At 41.0% G+C, this 18,292-nt stretch overlaps 2 protein-coding genes across 2 annotated transcripts in view; one reads left to right on the top strand and one right to left on the bottom strand.

Moving 5' to 3' along the window:
- Positions 1–2,662: 2,662 nt before the first annotated feature.
- LOC118403741 (transmembrane protein 101-like) lies at positions 2,663–6,126 on the bottom strand. The gene is made up of 2 exons (XM_035802541.1): positions 5,939–6,126; positions 2,663–5,354 (listed from the first exon to the last, which is right to left on the bottom strand). Exons 1-2 carry the CDS (start codon positions 6,079–6,081, stop codon positions 4,718–4,720), a joined length of 780 nt encoding a protein of 259 aa, XP_035658434.1. The 5' UTR covers positions 6,082–6,126; the 3' UTR covers positions 2,663–4,717.
- A 412-nt stretch (positions 6,127–6,538) lies between these two features.
- The window catches only part of LOC118403748 (tetratricopeptide repeat protein 21B-like), a 36,909-nt gene continuing 25,155 nt past the window's right edge, over positions 6,539–18,292 (top strand). The window contains exons 1-14 of the mRNA XM_035802549.1: positions 6,539–6,710; positions 7,357–7,486; positions 8,031–8,141; positions 8,695–8,759; positions 9,209–9,310; positions 9,990–10,078; positions 10,593–10,784; positions 11,550–11,634; positions 12,498–12,596; positions 14,779–14,971; positions 15,775–15,872; positions 16,762–16,869; positions 17,406–17,498; positions 17,966–18,095. Coding sequence (XP_035658442.1) covers positions 6,684–6,710; positions 7,357–7,486; positions 8,031–8,141; positions 8,695–8,759; positions 9,209–9,310; positions 9,990–10,078; positions 10,593–10,784; positions 11,550–11,634; positions 12,498–12,596; positions 14,779–14,971; positions 15,775–15,872; positions 16,762–16,869; positions 17,406–17,498; positions 17,966–18,095 — 1,522 coding nt within the window. The 5' untranslated portion in view covers positions 6,539–6,683. The remainder of the gene's footprint in view (positions 6,711–7,356; positions 7,487–8,030; positions 8,142–8,694; positions 8,760–9,208; positions 9,311–9,989; positions 10,079–10,592; positions 10,785–11,549; positions 11,635–12,497; positions 12,597–14,778; positions 14,972–15,774; positions 15,873–16,761; positions 16,870–17,405; positions 17,499–17,965; positions 18,096–18,292) is intronic.

The following is an 18,292-nucleotide window of genomic DNA, read 5'->3' as shown; positions in this document are numbered from 1 at the left end:
TGTATGTGTGTTTGCAAGTGTGTATGTGTGTGTGTGTGTTCGAGGTAATTACGAGCTCGAGGGTCAAGCCAGCAATTGTATATGTTTTTACATACATATCAATGAGTTATGACAGACGGCAATAAAAGTCGCTGCATCGTGAGATTGAGAAGTGCACATTATATTTCACACAACATTAATACTACATGGGCGTGTTGAAATCACAAATCATTATAGTCTTCTTCAGTCTAGCTGTAAATCTTCGTCTTGTACCTGCTGGGTCGTCGTGACAGTGGGAGCTTCAGAGCGACTTTGAGGAGTATAGAGAATAATAACCATCCTGTGACGATCATTGGCCGGCCTGGTTTCGCTAACTTGAGGGCTATCAACAACCCCAGCCTTTGTTTCAACTCTCTCAGTGCTTACAACAGGGCAAGCCTTGTTTACAACATTTTGTGCCTCCTCTTTTGTTGTGGTCTTGCTCGTTGCTGCCGTCTTTTGTTTTTTACCTGCCGTGGTTGACTGTTGGTAGGAAAGACCTTTGCGTTTTGCTGATGTTCCTTGCTTTTTGTCACTCTCCTTTCGTTGAGACAAGGTCGTTATTGTCCTCGGCTGAGGCTGGATCAGGAAGGTTGGGTTTGGCGGGTTGGACGTCGGTGTTGAAAGCCTTGTAAGCTGTTGTTGATAGTATCTCTTAGAGTCCGTGTACGCGTAATCTCTTGTATCTTGTGTTGCATTTCGTGTACAGTGAGACACTTGAATGCCTGTTGCAATTGCTGTCTTAGAAACACCGTGTTTGCTACTGATAACGTACTTATCCTGATCCCGCCCTTCTTCAGTCGTCTTCACGAATGTCTCGATGACTCCAGTGTCGTCTGATACGGAACAGGGTATGTTGCCATGGCAACCGGCACGTGGAATTTTCCGCATAGAAACGCCCACATCGGCCAATAGGGAGAGAGCGTCCAGAGGGAACACGCCCCTAGCCTCGTTTCTGTCATGATCATCACTGGTACTCACGCTTGGCATCTCCAGTTCTTTCCCGCCTTTTTTGAGACGTTTTTGGTCACAATCAGACGATTTTTCAACCGGCACCCCTACTTCAGGACGCTCTGGGTGTACTCCTTGGAGCAAACATTCTGTAGTGACTGTCGTCTTCTCAACAACACTACTTGCCGACACTTTACAGACGTTAGACGGTTCTTCTTTCTGTCGCAGAAGACATCGGGCGTCTTCCGTGCTCTTGCCGGGACTGTGGTGTCTTGGAACGTAGTTGAACAGAACGGTCTTCCGGCGGCTTGTTGAAGATCCTATAAAGTGAAGGATTTAGGAAAAATTAGATTGTAGTGGTCATCCATACCTGTTCTATTCATTTAGTGATAACAATTCCATATGTACCATGATAAGATTTAGAATCTCTATGTATAATATTTGAACTTTTAGTCATAACTTGAGTATTGATGCCGGTAAGCTTAGGTTTTATAAGACCTGCAAAACCGCACATACTATGGAAAAATACTTAGAAGTAGATCTAGATAATTTTGATCTACGCTCGGCAACCAGCAAAATTCGAATTAGTGCCCACTCTATTGAAATGGAGAAAGAGCGATGCAACAAGCTACCTGTGTGTGAAAGAACTTGCAAACAATGCACGTCAAAAATGGTGGAAGAATAAAACACATTTTATTTTAAATTCTTCTCTCTACGATCACGAATTGGAAATATGAGCTGTTTGAATAGGCCGCCAAACTCTACCCAAATTACTCCACGTTAACTGACAAAAAGAAAACAATATAACTCCTATATAAATATACATGTAACATCACAAAACCTACACATAATAAAAATGTGGGATCTTTCTTTTTCCTCTGGCTTCGGAAAAAGTAGAACCGAATGACCAAGAATCTAGAGTTAGCTTTTAGACTAGAGTAGACACTTGCTAATATTGTTTTTACACTGTTTGTACCCCTTTCACGTTACCTGCCAACGGGCAAGAATGTGCAATAAAACTTTCTATAAAATCGTTACCAGTACATTCCCGTTCCGTCTCTTGTTTTCCTTGTGGTGGCGGGACTTCTGTACTTGGACCACCATCCTTCGCAGAGTTACCAGGTCCTGTTGTTCTGTCAACATGTTGGCCATTTGTGGACTTTTCTGTCGTGGACATTGCAAAACCTGACTTGGCATGAAAATGGTCCGCTGTCAGTTAGACGTTCAGTTACCATCTTCTGGAAGAGTTGCCACATAGCAACACCTTTAGCGTCTTCATTTCCAAATAAGATTAAAGATAACACAACATTGTTGCCAAACAATTTCCTCGTTATTGTTTGTTGCCCCTTTGTTACAAAAATCATTTGTTACGTCAGAATGAAACTCGTCACAAATCGGTAAACTTAAGACCTTTCAAAGCACTGTAGGACCGTTCTGGAACACCATTATTTGGGTTATGACACTTTTCAACTGCCATTTTGTCTCTGTTTTGACTGCAATGATAGGATGTTGTTCATCCATATGGAGAATTAACAACGTAAGTACTATTTTTACGGCTATGTTCGTGCCAAAACCTTACAAAGATGGTTGCCTTTAATTATAACCATACCCATGTTATCCTTCAGAAATTGTGGATTAAAATCCCATTGCAAAATTATGACATCAACTACTCATAACAGCAACAACTTTCATCGACTTCTTAAATATCTATTTCACAACATTGCAATTCATAGAGTACATGGATTGTGTACTTTAGGACACAACTAGTAAATCACACATATACACGCAAGGCTAGCAGTATGAAAAAAAGATTAAGATATTTCATGATTTTTTTAATCTAACAGCATTATGGCAGCCATTCTGAATAAACATATTCTGATAGAATATCACAGAAAGTACGAAAGCTATCATAGATGAGTTTCACAGATAGTACGATGTCTAGCCTAGCTAGTAAACACAGATTGTCTCCGTATATAAAGTTATCCGTATCTTGCGTCGTCTGTATAACCTTGTTAAAAAACAACAGCTCATGTATTGATAAACGTAAAGCTTGTATATTCTACAGTTACCAGGACTAGCCCTTGATAATAGCCTCTGGCTAGTTGGGTAGCCCTGGCTGTATCTTTCTCTACACAGTCAAATAAATCAATAAAATCAAATCAACAACTTCTGGTCTTTTCATGTATGTCATCTTAATGATTGCACATGAAAGATCCTGACTTTGAAAACATTATGTGTTCCTTGGTTGTGAAAGTGTCTTAAGTTTACATTATCCAAAGTACAGTGGTATGGTGATCTACCCACCTACTCAAGCTACCAACATTTTTCAGTGGCTAGAGGCTTAATGACACAAATATTGAAGTTTGCACTTAACGCTATATACCTGCTGCAGCATACTATGCATACATGATATCAAGTATGCACTGGAAAGATTTATAAATGCCAACTTCATGTCATTTTTTCATTATGCCTATAGCCACAGAAGAAGTTGTACGCAACAAAACCTGGTCTGGGTGACCAAGTCTGAAGAAAAGTTCCAAACGGGAACTATGTGGCTCCAGATGTAAATCACCGAGGGATGACTGTGGTGCAAAAGATGTTGGTAGCTTGAGGAATGAGTCCATTCTACTTTAAGTTAGTATTACTCTTAAGGTTGAATCATCAGAAAGAACACAAGGAACAGGTTCCATGTATACGTAAATCAGTGCAAAGATCATATGGTGACAAAGAGTACAAGCCATTTTGTGTCATAACTAACACAAAAAGTATAAAATAAATGTTAATATTTTGCTTTGACAACAATTCATGAGAAACAGAACTAGCTTAATGTTAACATACATAATACAGTCTTACATGGATGCAAAACCAGCTGCTAGTCTTTGTAACGTTATACATGTAGATGTATCTATTCTACTGTATACAATTTACAGGAAATATTTCAAGGTAGCTAGAAAGTCCACTAGAGATCCACTAATAATTGCTTTTCCAACAGACACAGTATTTTTCAGAAACTATTTAGGCCATAGGCTTCATCTTAACTACATGTCGACTTGCAACAATAAAAACTACTGATGTGATTTTGCTTTCCTCAAGTTTTGATTTTGGTACAATCAAGGAGGTTAGAATAGTACCTCCTTGGTACCATAAATGGTAAGAATACATACTATAAGAGGGGAAATGTTTGTAGGAATTTAATTTTGCGGCAGGGAAAAAATGGAGTGCTTGCGGTGGTTCTAACTTTGCAGTTGGAACAAGGGCGTAGAGTGACAAAAGACAGAAGAAAACTTTTTGCGGTGGTTTTGAATTCACAGCTTACAATTACCAGTAACTACAGATAACTACAGCTAGCATTTTCCTTGTACAGTATTCAAGCAGGCTTTTAGCTTAGATTTTATTCTAGGGGGTCCAATTATCTTGGGGAGTCGCAGTAATTGACTATTGTAGCGGGTTCTTTGGGCATCCACCTTCCATGTTGCAGAGTTTTGGAGAATCTCAAGGTAAAATGATGCATTCCAAGGTATCCTGAAGGGCAAATATACCGTGAAAGAGGTCACAGTAGAAGACTTCAACCACAAATGACCTGGTGGCATCCCTGGTCAATAAAAATTTCATGCTTGTCAGAGGATCTGCTCCCCCAGTGTAAGGGTATATAGTGCGTCCAATTTCTTGTTATTTTAAGAAAAGCGCGTCCAAATGACGCCTGGATGCATGCCTGGCTAAAAGCCTGCCTAGTACAGTATTCAAGCCTCTACCCATCTATAGCCATCATGGACAAGCCTGCAAAGATACACAAATTATCTGTGAGTAGTCGTACTTGTACCCAAAATTCCACATGTCTACCCCTCGTCCAATAGTTGATGTCCGTGTCCAGAAAAGTGGCCGTAACAAACAGAATGACCATCAGAGCTCGGGATAAAAGTTTGGGTTCATATCCGGAAAGAAACGCTAGTCCTAACGCCACGTGGAGAAACGTGAAGATAGACAGCATAGGCTGACCGCCAAAAATGTGTTCAAGAAACGCTTGCTTGTCCTCTCTACTGTAGAACAGTGCGTATGCTTGGCACACAAGATGGAGGCCCGTGAACATTAGGGAGATTTGCTGGGTTGATCGGTCGCGTGGCTTCCGCCGATACATCTCCCCGATGCCGCTTCCGATTGTCAGGTAGCTTCCGATGATAGCGAGGCTTTTGGAGGAGATTCGGATAGACAGCCACTCAGAGTACGGAGCATGTTGGCTGGTGAGAGAGAGGGTTATACTGATGGCTAGCTGTACGGCGGTAGCGATAGCAAACCAGCGGCGTTTAATGTTGAAGGAGGTGAAAGACGCCAGCAGGACATAGGCTCCGAGGTCTGCATACACCCATGGAATCTCCAAGTCAGGATATCTGGAAGATAAAAGAAAACGAGATTCATATAGAAGGTCAGACAGGTCAATTGACATACTCTCCAAGCAGAGGTTAGGCTCCGGCTCGCAAGACATCAAGAAAACAGTAAAAAATGAAAAGGCAGATAAAAACGACTTTAAAACGTTGAAAAAAGCCAGAGCCTATCCTCTGCTTCAGGAGAGTACAATTGACACACAAACGATGAACTGAAATTTAAACAAGACATAGAAGAGAAAAGACCTTCAAACTCTTGTCAATAAAGTTTCTATGTTATAGCAACATGTAGGCAATTACAACCTTGTAATAAAGTCTATCATTGCATTGTGGGGGAAAAATGTATTTCAGGAATCAATGTTATTACGTCATATTACCCCTAACTTTGCCCCTGATTGGGTCATCTAGGGCTATCCAAGGAGTAGAAGAAGAAGGTCGATTAATGGATGCATAGTCGTCTTCGGAAGAATGCCTTCTACACATATGAAAATTTTGTGAACATCCACATGCAAGCATGGCAAAATTATGTACTGGGCGCCATGGGCGGGGCTACAGTAAAATGGTCATAACTTTGCCGAACAAAGACTTACTTTTTGGATTTTGAGCGCTCTGCAAAGTTCATGATCAGCACCAGAGCATGCCAGAAGGGATATCTGGTCACGACGAAGCCGGCGACCCGTAAACAGGTCGAAAGAAGCTGCTTTCGGTCCATTTTCATGTTAGAGGCGGCCATGTTTTCTCACTCTGGGTCATAGGTCATATGTTGGTCGATAAGTTATTGAGAATGTTCTATTAAAAGAAAGGGGTGAGAAGTAATTCGTTATATATTATAGAAGTAAATTATTTATCAATACAACAAATAATTATATTTACTAAAATTTATTATTATTGTCATAAAAGGTAATATTTAGTAAATCTAAGCTCATTTGATAGGTTTATTAAAGTCAATTTTCCCTTTGCACCCCTAAAAATGAGTACCCAGAACCACTAAGGATAACGCATGCGCTTTGGATGAGATTCCGAAATACAAAATTTTTCCGAGGTTTGAGTTTTGCCGTTTAGGGAGTTCCTAGGCGGAGTCAGAATGCTCATATTTTTGTAATTCCGAAGATTTGGTGATACTAGGGCTTTCCCACTAGTAAACAATTTTTTTCCGTGAAGATATTTGAATATATGCCTTGCGTCGACGCGTCGTTTCCTTGGAGACCAAACGGTGGACCTGCCGGTTGTTTGCAGCGCCCCCCTCCCCTTCTCAAAACTCACTGGTGGATTTCTTTTTAAAGACTGTTAATGGTTCAAGTTTTACTGTCTGTCATCTGAAAGCTGCGAAGAAAAATGGCGGACGAAGACGCAACCACCTTGGTAAGTTACATTTTACCAAATTACGTGTGTTACAGTTTTACGTTGTCACTTCAAATTTGTTTGCACCAAAGAATAAAAAGTCATGCCTTTCCCAGAACTTTGTTGTGGTTAATTTTGGCTCTCTGCAACGATCTTGGAAGTACCAATCATAGGCAACAACTAAATATTGACCTTACCTAATATATTGTCATGGTGATTTTCAGTTTTTTGTGTAACTTACCTTGTTTTAACTTTTAAAACCGTAGCAGTTTGTGCAGCTGCCATCTTTTATTGTCGGACAGAAAAAAAAAAAAAAATACACACCACAAGTTAAGATAGCACGTCTGGATCGTAAAAGCTCGCATAGTTTGGTACCTCTTTAATTCTCTGCTTCAATAATATAGCATCATAAAATACATTGTATGGAAGCAAGGGTGCATTAACAGGGTTGGACAAGTTTTCTAAAATTCACCATTGCTTTTTGTCATGACTGAAAAAAAATAACAAATATATATAAATCTCACTCAATGGAAAAATCTTACTTGCCCGATCAGACAAGTGGGGTAGGACATGCGCTTGCCTGATCAGCAAATTTTATTTGCCCTGGACAACAGGGCTAGGGGACTTGTCCAACCCTAAAGTTGATTTTGTTCTACATCTTTCACAGGCAACTCTTAATTACTACTGCCGTGAGAGGCTGTTCAGAACCATGCAGAAAACTTCCATGGAGGGACTGAAGAAGTACGGCAACGATCCCGTGCTCATCTTCTTCAAGGCTTACGGCATCCTCCTAGAAGGTAACGTATATATAGAATACAACACGGTGTATTCCGTATCGCCCAAGGTATCAGCCCGACGCGGGTCGGATCGCCCGAAGGCCGGAGGGTGATCCGACCCGCGGAAGGGCTGAGACCGAGGGTGATGCGGAATACACCGTGTTGTATCTTATTTATGTCATACCCACCTGAGAAAACCCATGTTTTGATGCGAAATGCGCCAGAAGTTGAACAAATTTGGTGCCCTCGAACAATAAGTGTTGCAACAGCAATGTTCCAACGTCCGAATCAGGTATTCGAATGGCCCGCTCGAAACAGTTTGATTTATTTGAATGGAGCCTGTGTGATATGCCTTTCGAACCTGTGCGGATACGGAAACGTACGGCCCGGTCCGGAACACCCGTATCGAACGTTTTTGTGTCACAGGTATAACATAAGATAGCCTTAATATTACAGATTCTCTTGGAATGAATGTTTATGTTTGTCCACCTCTTGTTCTTAATCATTTCACATGTCACCAACTTTGTTGGTTGTAATGAAGTTTTGTTGCACACCCATACTTCAGATCGCCTGCAGGAAGCCATGCGAGAACTTGAGGCCATCAAGGACAAGCGGGATGTGAACTTATGTTCCACCTTGGCACTGATGTATGCACACAAGAAGTGCAAGACTGTTGGTAAGTACCTGTACAATCGTAGATATTACTGGGAAAGATAGAAAAAAAAACATTGTAAAGTACGTGCAAACAATCTTGCTGTTCACAAAAGAGACAGTTGTACAAAATTCTGTATAAAATGCCATTCTGTTTGATCATGAGAGGTACAAAAATTCAAACTTTTGCAAACATTCAAAGCAGTCTGAGAAGCGGAATACTACATTCTGTATATATGTCAAAACTAGAAAGGTAACATTTGTAAGCAAACATATAATGTTTACCTTCACATGTCATAGTCTAATACTGACAACTGTTTTGTTTACTCTTATTCTAACACATTTCTAAATTTAGTGACCTGAGCCCCTCTAGCTCTGTTCAAGACATCTGCTACATCATGTAACCAAAAACCACAGGGTGCCTGCTACTTTACTGGTAACCATGGTGACAGCTGTCTGGCCCAGGTCATTGACCTAATGAACTGGAGATGTAAATTTGAAGACAGTCAGTTATAAAGGTTTGCTCTATGTAGACATGCAACATGGTGAACTGATCATCAATGATTGATTGTTCCCAGATCGTGAAGCAGTAGCAGAATTGGATGCAAAGCTGAAAGATGAGAGGAAGCAAGCTGGGGAAAAGGTATAGTACTGGTGCTAAGTTCTACCACAATGTATTTTGAACATGAAAACAAAGACATTGTTCTGTCGATATGTGGATTCTGTGATTCAGGTTCATATTTCAGGAGCTCGTAAAATGTACTTATAATACAAATTCCATGTGCATTGTAACTTAGACTCCCATACTGATGGACAATTTCTTGTGGGTACTCCCCCAAGATTCCAGTGAGCTTTTTCTTCTTCCACACTTATGGTACTAAGTATAATCTGAGTTGTAAATACAGTTCTTAAAATACATGTACCTTTGGTACTTGTATATGACTATTGTTAGCTGTATACTAGTACTGTATTGTTGATGATGTTGTTGGTTTTTAGTATGTGGAAGGAAAACTTATTAAGATGTTGACACACGTGTATTTATAAATTCTGATAAATATGAAGATTTTGTAACTGTTTTTTTCCCTTCCCCAGGCCCTGTACTTTGCTGGATTATTCCTGTGGCACACAGGCAGACATGACAAGGCTAGAGAGTACATCGACAGGATGCTCAAGATATCCAACGGGGCCAAAGATGTAAGGCTTCCTGTAACCACCTTCCTATGTGACTTCACTTCTCATTGGTTAGCTACAGTCACATCTCGGTCTCTTTCTCCACACTTCTGATTGGTCAGCTTCAGTCACATTCTGTGATACCTCTTCCCTTTCATACTTCTGATTGGTCAACTGCAGTCACACACTGTCACACCTCTTGTCTGTGTGTAAGCTTCTTATTGGTCAGCTTTAGTCACATTCTGTGAAACCTCTTCCCTTTCATACTTCTGATTGGTCAAATACAGTCACACACCGTCGCAACTCTCTGTGTCGTCTGTGTCAACACTTCTGAATCAGATTGGTCAGCTACAGTCACATTCTGTCATTCCTCTCTGATTGGTCAACTTAAGCTACTGTACTATAATTGTAACACCAATTTAGCTATGCAATTTTAGAAAATATATATATATATCTTGATATTGGTAGTCACAGTTTCTGTGTGTTGTCAGATTCATGTTTTCTTCTCAGACCTCTGTTTTCATGTTGGAATCTTGCTTTAATTCCACTTTGAAGTATCAATTGCAAGAAAAAAGAACATTTGCCTATATTTTCTAAGCATAGAGGAAACAAAGTTGACAAACAAACTAGTATGGAAGTTGTCATCCATTTTTGCATGAATTTATCTTAATTTGCTATGATTGTGACATAATTTTTCACATAGGGCCTGATCCTCCGAGGCTGGATAGACCTAACATGTGGCAGGGACCAGTATGTCAAGAAGGCTGCCAAGTACTTTGATGAGGGCATGTCGTAAGTACAAACAAATGTGTTGGTCTTATTCAGGTTGAGCTACATGTGTATAGTATAGACTACATGACAGTTGTACGGTATACCTGTAGACGCCAACTGTGTACTAATCTACATGTACATGTAGACAAAAGATTTGAGTAATGGAGTGAAATACTTTTTTTCTCAACAACAAATTTTTTTACCTCTTACATCATACAATGTAAGATCATAAAAGTGCACATATTGTATTTATCAGAAATTTTAACTTTTTACTTCAAGGTACTGTTAAATTCCTCTTCTTTATTGTGGTACTAGTTTGCAGTAGAAGAAAAAATGAGTTTTTTTGCTATGTTTCAGTCTTGCAGTTGTAAATATGTTCTGTAGTACAGTAGTAAAAAAAGATGTTTTCAGTGTCATCAATTGCGATAGAGAGGTCACACAAAAAAAACATGAATTTCATGAAATTAAACATGATTGCAAAAAGTTCACGATTTACAGTTCTCCATTGACCCTGTATTTTGTGACAACCTTTCAGGAGTTCCCAGGATGCCTTTGCTCTCCTGGGAAAGGCGGAGTACTACGGGATGCGGCACAACTACAGCGGCGCTCTGGAGGTCGTGAACCAGGCTATCGTTGCCTTCCCCAGCTTCCTGCCTGCCCTGGTGGAGAAGATGAGGGTCCAGCTGGCACTACAGGACTGGGAACAGACCATAGAAACTGCACAGAGGTCAGACATGTGGGAGGGGGGCATAGTTGCAAACTATGTTGTGGTCGCATAACACCGTATGTATGGGCAACCCCCATAGTCAATAGTAGTTTGGGCACAAACTAGTGCATCACCATTCTTGAAAGAGCCATTGAAATATTTTGTGCGCGTCAGCGAGTCGGAAACTGTGATGGATAGTAGAGGAATATGTCAGTTTTGAGGCTGTATGAGACTATGACTTTGGATTACAATGTTTGTTTGGTTAGGTAGAATTTTGCGCATGAATCCTGTTCCCGCTACTTCCGTGTGTTGGCTTGAGTATGGTGACTTCCGCGGGGGGTCAAATAAAAGTGGATTTTATAAGAGAACAAGCAGACAAACTTGAGCTCATTTTCACATATTTTGTAGATTCTACCCTGAATTTCAACTTTTGAACCCTGCTATAAATTTTGAGGCATCGAACATCCTCACTTTGGCTTCCTTAAGAATGTAAATCCCCATAGACAAAAAACTGTGTTCTACTACCTTGTACACTGGATATCGGAAGTAGAGTTTTCTTTTATACAACCGGTTAATAAACCTGCTGACGTTTCGATGCCTAGTATTAGACATGTTCCTCAACTAGAGTTCTGCCTCTTGCCGCTACATGTAGCTGATATATGTTGCACTTTTGTGGCAAGAATACAATCCCAAATGTGGCTAAGTCAAAAGCGCAAATGCTGTAGATATGCTAAGCTATGTCTGCATGGTTCATCAAAATAACACACTTGTGCTCTTGTACTACAGAATTCAGGCTAAGGACTCCCACTGCCTGGAGGCCCACCGTATGCTGGTGCTACACATGCTGTGTAGGGAGGGAAGCTATAGTGAGGTGTGGAATGACTTAATATTACAACTTTCTCATGCGGTGGCCATGATAGATCTAAAACGAGTTTGATGAGGCAAACAAAAGACCATCATAATTAGTAGTTGCTAAGTACATTTGTAGCTAATTACCAATGATAGCATGGAAATCAGAAAATAGACTACTAACAGAATTGCTACATGTCCGTCAAATACTTGCATTATTATACTTATATTTATTTTGCATCTCTTAAGGGACTATGGGATCAGTCTATGCTACTCTAGAATTGCTAATATCTATTGGTGCATAACACTAGTTATAATATTTATTATAAGGTCTTATATTTTGAACATTTGTGTGGTTTGGGGGAAAACTAAATGGGAGCCAATTTTAGAAATAAGTTTTGTCTGTTTGCCTCATTAACCTCGTCTTCTACACATGTAACTATCAAGGCCTTTGTATGAGAAAGGTGAATACTGTACTGGTGCAGTTTTTCAGGACAAGTCCATTCCAACAGTGTGATGGGGAATCCAGTCATATTTAAAGATTTTCAGTCACTGGGAAGAAGAGATAAAAAAACAGAAGGATCTACATTTGTACTCACAGTACATTGGCAGAAGTATTAGGAAATAATTTTTTTAGATCACCCTCCCATACACTTTGAATGGACTAGTCCTATGATGTGTGGAAACATATCATCATTATATACACAAACATGACCTTGAACAACATGTTCAGTTTTGTCTAATGAATATAATATCTTTTCTGACACAACATTCAATAACTATAGACAAGGTGCCATCCTTGTAGTTGTGTACACAAATATGACCTTGTATAGTACATGTATGTTTGGTTGAAGTGCTGAAATGTTTTCCTGTTTTCCCATGCAGGCCAGTAACAAGCTGGGAGAGCTGATACAGTACTTGGACAGGTTTGAGCCCCAGAACCCATACCTGTACATGGACATGTCCCAGGCCTTCTGTAGACTGGTAAGAAAACCAGACGTTCGTTCAGACCCTTGTAGTGCCTAGTGGCACAAAAGACAGCAAGTTTCCTTGCTGTTTTAGGGACCGTACGGCATTTAGCGAGGGGGGAGGGCCGGTCGCCAGGGGGGGGAGGGCCAAGCAAAAAAATATTTTGCCAGGGGGAGGGCCTAGCAATTTTTTTTTTACTTGGGGGGAGGGCCAAGCAAAAAAAAAATAGCTTGGTCTGCCAGCAAAATATGTCCCTTAAAATCCAAGAAACGGCGTTTCAGAGGGTCAAGATTTCAAAATTTTTCTGGACCTCTGCAAGGGATCGCCCGAGGTTGGCGCTCGGAATACAGTGAAAATGCGAAAGGAAGGGGGCGGGGCTTATGCATGACGCCCTCGAAAACCTTCTTCACGTACAGAAATGTTATTAAACTCTAGATTAGTCTGCCAGCAAAATTTACCCCTGTCTTATTGCCCTCAAAATGTAAGAAATGGCGTTCAAAGCTCGAGGGTGAATATTTGCAAATTTCCCTGGATCCCTTTTGACGTGACCGGCCTCGCGCCTTTGATGACCGACATCGTGATAATGTGTTTGGGGGGGATTTAATTTTGTATTTCTAAATTGAAATGCTATTAAAGTTAGCTTTGTTTGTCAGCAAAATATCTCCTCAAACTGAAGGAAATAGCTTTTAAGAGGGTCAAGATTTCAAAATTCTCCCGGACCTACCTTGCGATTCTTCGTGCCTTTGGTGCCGAACATGGTGTTCGGAACGTCGTTCTCAAAAACTTGAAACCCTCGTATTTTATTTTTTTTTCATAGAAATGTCATCTAACCAGCAAATTTTCCCATAAAAAAGCAATGCAGGAAATCGTGGCAAAAAAAGCGTGGCATTTCTAACAGATAATTTCTCCTGCAAGTCTGCGGTCTCACGCCCGCCGGCGGCTAGAGAGAGGCGACCGGTCTTACCCCGCCGTGGGAAAATCAGCGTCACGCGTCGGCGCCCCCCTCCCCACTACAGTTTTGGAAGTCGAATCGTGCTGTCGTTTTGGTTTTCATTCCGCCACCCCCCCCCCCCCCGATTTACCGTAAGTTATTACACCACAGAACCAAGAAAAAGTCCAAAATATATGTAAATTGAAAATAGTTTCCGTCAAGCCGCTCAGGCCCGCGAACTTGCAATACGTTACATTAGGGAGCGGGGCGCGCGCCGCTTCGTGGCGCAAATCTACTAGAAATCCAGGTACAAATGCATTTTTAGGTGTTGTTTTAATATCAAAACAATGAAATAGCTTCTATAAAGCAAATATTTATGCCTCTATGAAGCAGATATTTATCCCTCTATTAAGCAGATATTTTGAGCCATTCTGTTTTCCTTTTTTTACTAGGGGTGAGAGATCTGCTTCTCGATGAAAATCATGAAAAAGTATGACGCAAAGCACATTTCCAAATGCGGGAACGCAGTGTTTTATTGGCGTCTTGAATATTTTTTTTCAAAGTTGATAGGAGGGGGGAGGGCCAAGCAAAAATATTTTGTCTTGAGGGGAGGGCCTAGCAAAAAAAAAATTACCTGGGGGGAGGGCCATGCAAAAATTTTTTGACCCGACCCTCTGGCGACCGGCCCTCCCCCCTCACTAAACGCCGTACGGTCCCTTAGTATGCAGGCTTTATCTTTACAGGGATGCTTTTCTTGCCATTCATCTTTAACATGCTTAAAGCACCTTCTCGAATTTGGGACCTCCTTTTACATTCCTTCTGAAAGACTGGTGCAGCCCCAACCAAGATGTCCCTCCCAGAATTGAACCAGGGTCTCCCAGAGCATTAATAATTACCAACAATTAGATAACAAATAATTAGAATCAGGAGCTTTAATGTTTGGTTGCTACAGGGACATCCCTAAAAAAGTATACCCAATTTTGAAGAGTCATTACAGCAGGGGGCTGGTCCGCTGGTAGTGATGTGTGTTTAACTCCCATACTCTTCCTCATTAGTGCTGAGTGCTAAGCAGAGAAAGCAGCATGTACCATTTTTAGAGTCTTTGGTATGACTCGGCCGGGGATCGAAGTCAGGACCTACCGAATGCAAGGCAAACACTCTACCCACTCGGCCATTTCACCGGTTTTTAAATCGCATGGCGCATGCTTGGTTAAAAGCCTGTTTTCCTGTGTTGATGTTTAAGTGTTATTCTCATCTGGCATGTAGGCAGGACGTAACATCCAGGTCCTACAGCAGACCTTCACCCTGGTGGACCGTGCACTGGGCATGGCACAGAACAGTGCAGAGATCGCCACCGAGCTGGGGTATGAGTTCCTACTCCAGGGGAAGATCAGGGAGGCAGTCAAGTGTTACAGGAACGCCATGAAACTGGACGAGACCAGCGTGGCCGCTCTGACTGGTACAAACTGGTTTTTGTTTCAGAATCCATTTTCACTGGCCTACTAGCCTGTGTTCTATTTTGTTTCTTCCATTGACAGCCAGTCCAAACTCAGAACGGTTACCGTGATGTAGGCTGAACTTTGTACAATGTGTAACTTTAAAGAATCATCATTACGTAATGCTGGTACAAGTAGCTCAACCGACAAAGCAACTGCCTATGACGTAGTGGCACGGAGGTTCATGTCCCACCTTGGACATTCTTTATCTATTCTTCTTTTTTCCTTTTAAGACATACACATGTATTGTATATCTTATGCATACAATGCTTTCATCTTGCAAACAGGTCATCACACGTTTGGCAGTATGCTTTGTCATTTCTTTTCTGACAATGTTTCTTTTCTTTTCCCTTCAAAATTCTCAAAGTCTTGCATTTTTCGTTTATGTTTTTGATTTTCACTTTTGTGTTTTGTTCACAAAGTTGTCCAATGGTTTGTAGTACATGTACATGTAGTTGAGATTATCTCTGTGCCTGTAGATGAATTTAGAATCAATAATTTTTGATGAACCATAGATTGATTGTGAAATTACTGTTGCCGCCTTTGTGGCCTCTTGCACAATTAGTGGCACATTTACCTGCAGATGTCTGACAGTTGTTTCTTCTGTAATTTTAAAGTCTTGTACCATATCTCTCATTCCAAGCATCTGAGTCATGTACAATGTGTAAGCCACAGAAAACTAACTTCAGAACAGTAACTAAGGAGAATATTATCCAAAAGAGTGTAGAAACAAGGACTGTAAGAAGCTTTTGTTGTTAAACTCCAGGCATTATAAAGTGCCAGCTGCTAGATGGTCAGCTTGAAGATGCAGAACAACAGCTGGAGTTCCTGACTGAGATTCAACAGTCCATCGGCAAGTCTGGGGTAAGTTGGAAAGTTATTCATTAGATTGTTCAGACCCTCAAAGTACCACAAAAGGCAGCAGGTTTCCTTGCTGTTTCAGTAGCAGGGTCAGGGTTGGACAAGTCCACTAGCCCAATTGTCCCGGAAAAGTGAAGGTGCATGTCCTACCATATTTGCCCGATTGGGCAAGTCGGATTTTTCCATGAGTGACATTTTGATATACATTGTTCAGCATCATGTACTGCAGTTTCATCATATACGATGATATAGATTTTTTTAACTGGTTTGTTCAAAGCAAGGCCATTTGGCCACTTCTAGGCAATGAACTAAGTAATGATAAATGGCAGAAGTTATAGCAGCGTTTGTTACTTGTGACAGTCGGGGTATCAAGAATTGGTCAACACAGAAAAGTAGAGTCAGTAATAAAAGTATTCCATTACTGGAAGTGAAAATAAATAGAGAAATGTCGTTTAAATTTCGGGCATTGTCGCAAGGGAAAAGTTGGCTCTGGCAAGTAAATGTTCATGTCATTGATTGTTCTTGCCTGATCAGTCATCAGTTAGTAAATTTTAGAAAACCTGTCCAATTCTGATGGTATATTTTTACACGTCAGGAGGGGTCGCTGGCCCTTCCCCGTTAATGTGGTCAAACACGGACCCCAATTTAACATTCCTTCCAAAAGTCTTGTGCAGCCCCAACTGAGGTGCCCTACCCAGCATTTGAACCTGCTGGGTCTCCCAATTACTAACTAATTTGAACCACAAGCTCAACTGTTTGAGGCTGCTACCAGTTTGGCTACAGGGACATACCAAACCACACATTAAGATACATGTACATGTATAGGTCAATCATGCATTGACCATAACGGAGTTTGATGTAAAGATGAGTTTTGTTATCTTCACACCTGTAGGAGCTGTCGTACCTGAGTTCTGTGCTGGCCCGGAAGAGACACCAGCCCCCAGAGAAGGTCCTGGCACTGCTGAATGAATCAGTCGAGGCTCATTTCTCCACCCTCAAGGTTAGTGACCAGTTCTGTGTCAAACTTTTAAAAAGTTTTTTGTAATACAGTAGAAGCACAACGGATAACTGCACCCTTCTGTTAATTACACAAAATCCCATAGTCCTTTAGTGATGCGGCCCAGCTGAACAACTTTGGTTTGTTGTACCACTCAGGTAATTGCACAAAATGTGCTGGCAAATGGGGAGACAGTCAATTAAGTGGCTTCTACTGCACTGTAAATACGTTGAAGTTTGCATTTTGTGATTTCATTCTGTGGAAAGGTGGTGGTTTTAAGTTTGCAATAGTGCTATAGTCACATTCTGTGCAGTTATGGAAACACTGGCACCTTTACAAAACCACCAAGTACTACTACTTACCACTCGACAATGACCATGAGAGCTACGTGTACAGACCGACAAATTACTGTAGTCGCCTTAAATGCTACATATGATTTAGTTTGTACAAGTAATTTATTCAGGTTAGACCAGTTGTTTTTGTCTTTTTTATCTAAGTGTTTTAAAGAAGATCTGACATCGTAATTTGTGTTTTAACAGGGTCTGCCTCTAGGCCCTGAGTACTTCACCCGACTGAATCCAGACTTTCTACTGGAGGTCATCAACGACTTCATGCTGTTTGCACCCACACAGGTAGGGGGAGCTGCTACTCAGTCTATTTTGCTGTTTTCCATTTTCAGCAACAGTATTATTGTACTGTATGCCATGATACCAGCCAGCATCCATCCTTCTGTCCTTTAACGGAATTTTGCTGCTGGGGACGGACAAAAATTTTGCCCATTCCGTCCTCTGTGACAGACAGTAATTGAACCAAGCTGTCAGTGAGTCTACCAGCAAACTTTGCCCCAAAAATGAAATAAATAGCGTTTCAGACAGTCTAAATTTAGAAAAAATCAACCCAATAGAGCATGCCCCTGGACGCCTTTGACACGATTTCCATTCAAAATCAAGGGGATGGAAAAAAATTTCAGGCTGGCTAGTACACTGCTGTATGCCGTTATAGTATAGCAAAAAAAAAAAGAGTTGAATTCTTGAAATGTAATTCAGATGACCAAACATGCTAAACCAAAAATTTCAATTTCTGTGCACTACATTTTTAGCCTAGCTCCCCAGGCCAGCCTGTGGGCCCTGTCCTGAAGAGATGCCAGGGTATGCTGGACCCTCTAACCAAGGCTGTACCAGGCCTGCTGGAGGGGCTATATCTGCTGTCCAAGTGTAAATTCCTTTCAGGTATGTGCACTCTCAGATTTTTTTTTGCTACTTATCATTCTTTGAAGTTTCTATTAGGCCATGTTGATTTGATTATATGGATGACATCCTCTGGGAACTCCAAAACTGATGCGAGCGAGCGAATAAAAAAAAGTTTGGCCCAAAAAAAAAGTTGCCTTCAGTATGAAATCAAAGTGGCCAGGAAGGTTGAACATAGG

This window comes from Branchiostoma floridae, chromosome 16 (assembly GCF_000003815.2).
Source record: "Branchiostoma floridae strain S238N-H82 chromosome 16, Bfl_VNyyK, whole genome shotgun sequence".
In the NCBI taxonomy this organism is placed as follows: Eukaryota; Metazoa; Chordata; class Leptocardii; order Amphioxiformes; family Branchiostomatidae; genus Branchiostoma; species Branchiostoma floridae.
The sequence above is the reverse complement of the archived record's forward strand: the minus strand, read 5'-3'. Positions and strand labels throughout refer to the sequence as shown.

Bases quoted from the DNA above. Each gene is read 5' to 3' on its own strand.
- LOC118403741 (XM_035802541.1), bottom strand. From the start codon at position 6,081: ATGGCCGCCTCTAACATGAAAATGGACCGAAAGCAGCTTCTTTCGACC. The intron at 5,355-5,938 runs GTAAGTCTTTGT...TTTATCTTCCAG, and splicing joins GAGCGCTCAAAATCCAAAAA to ATATCCTGACTTGGAGATTC.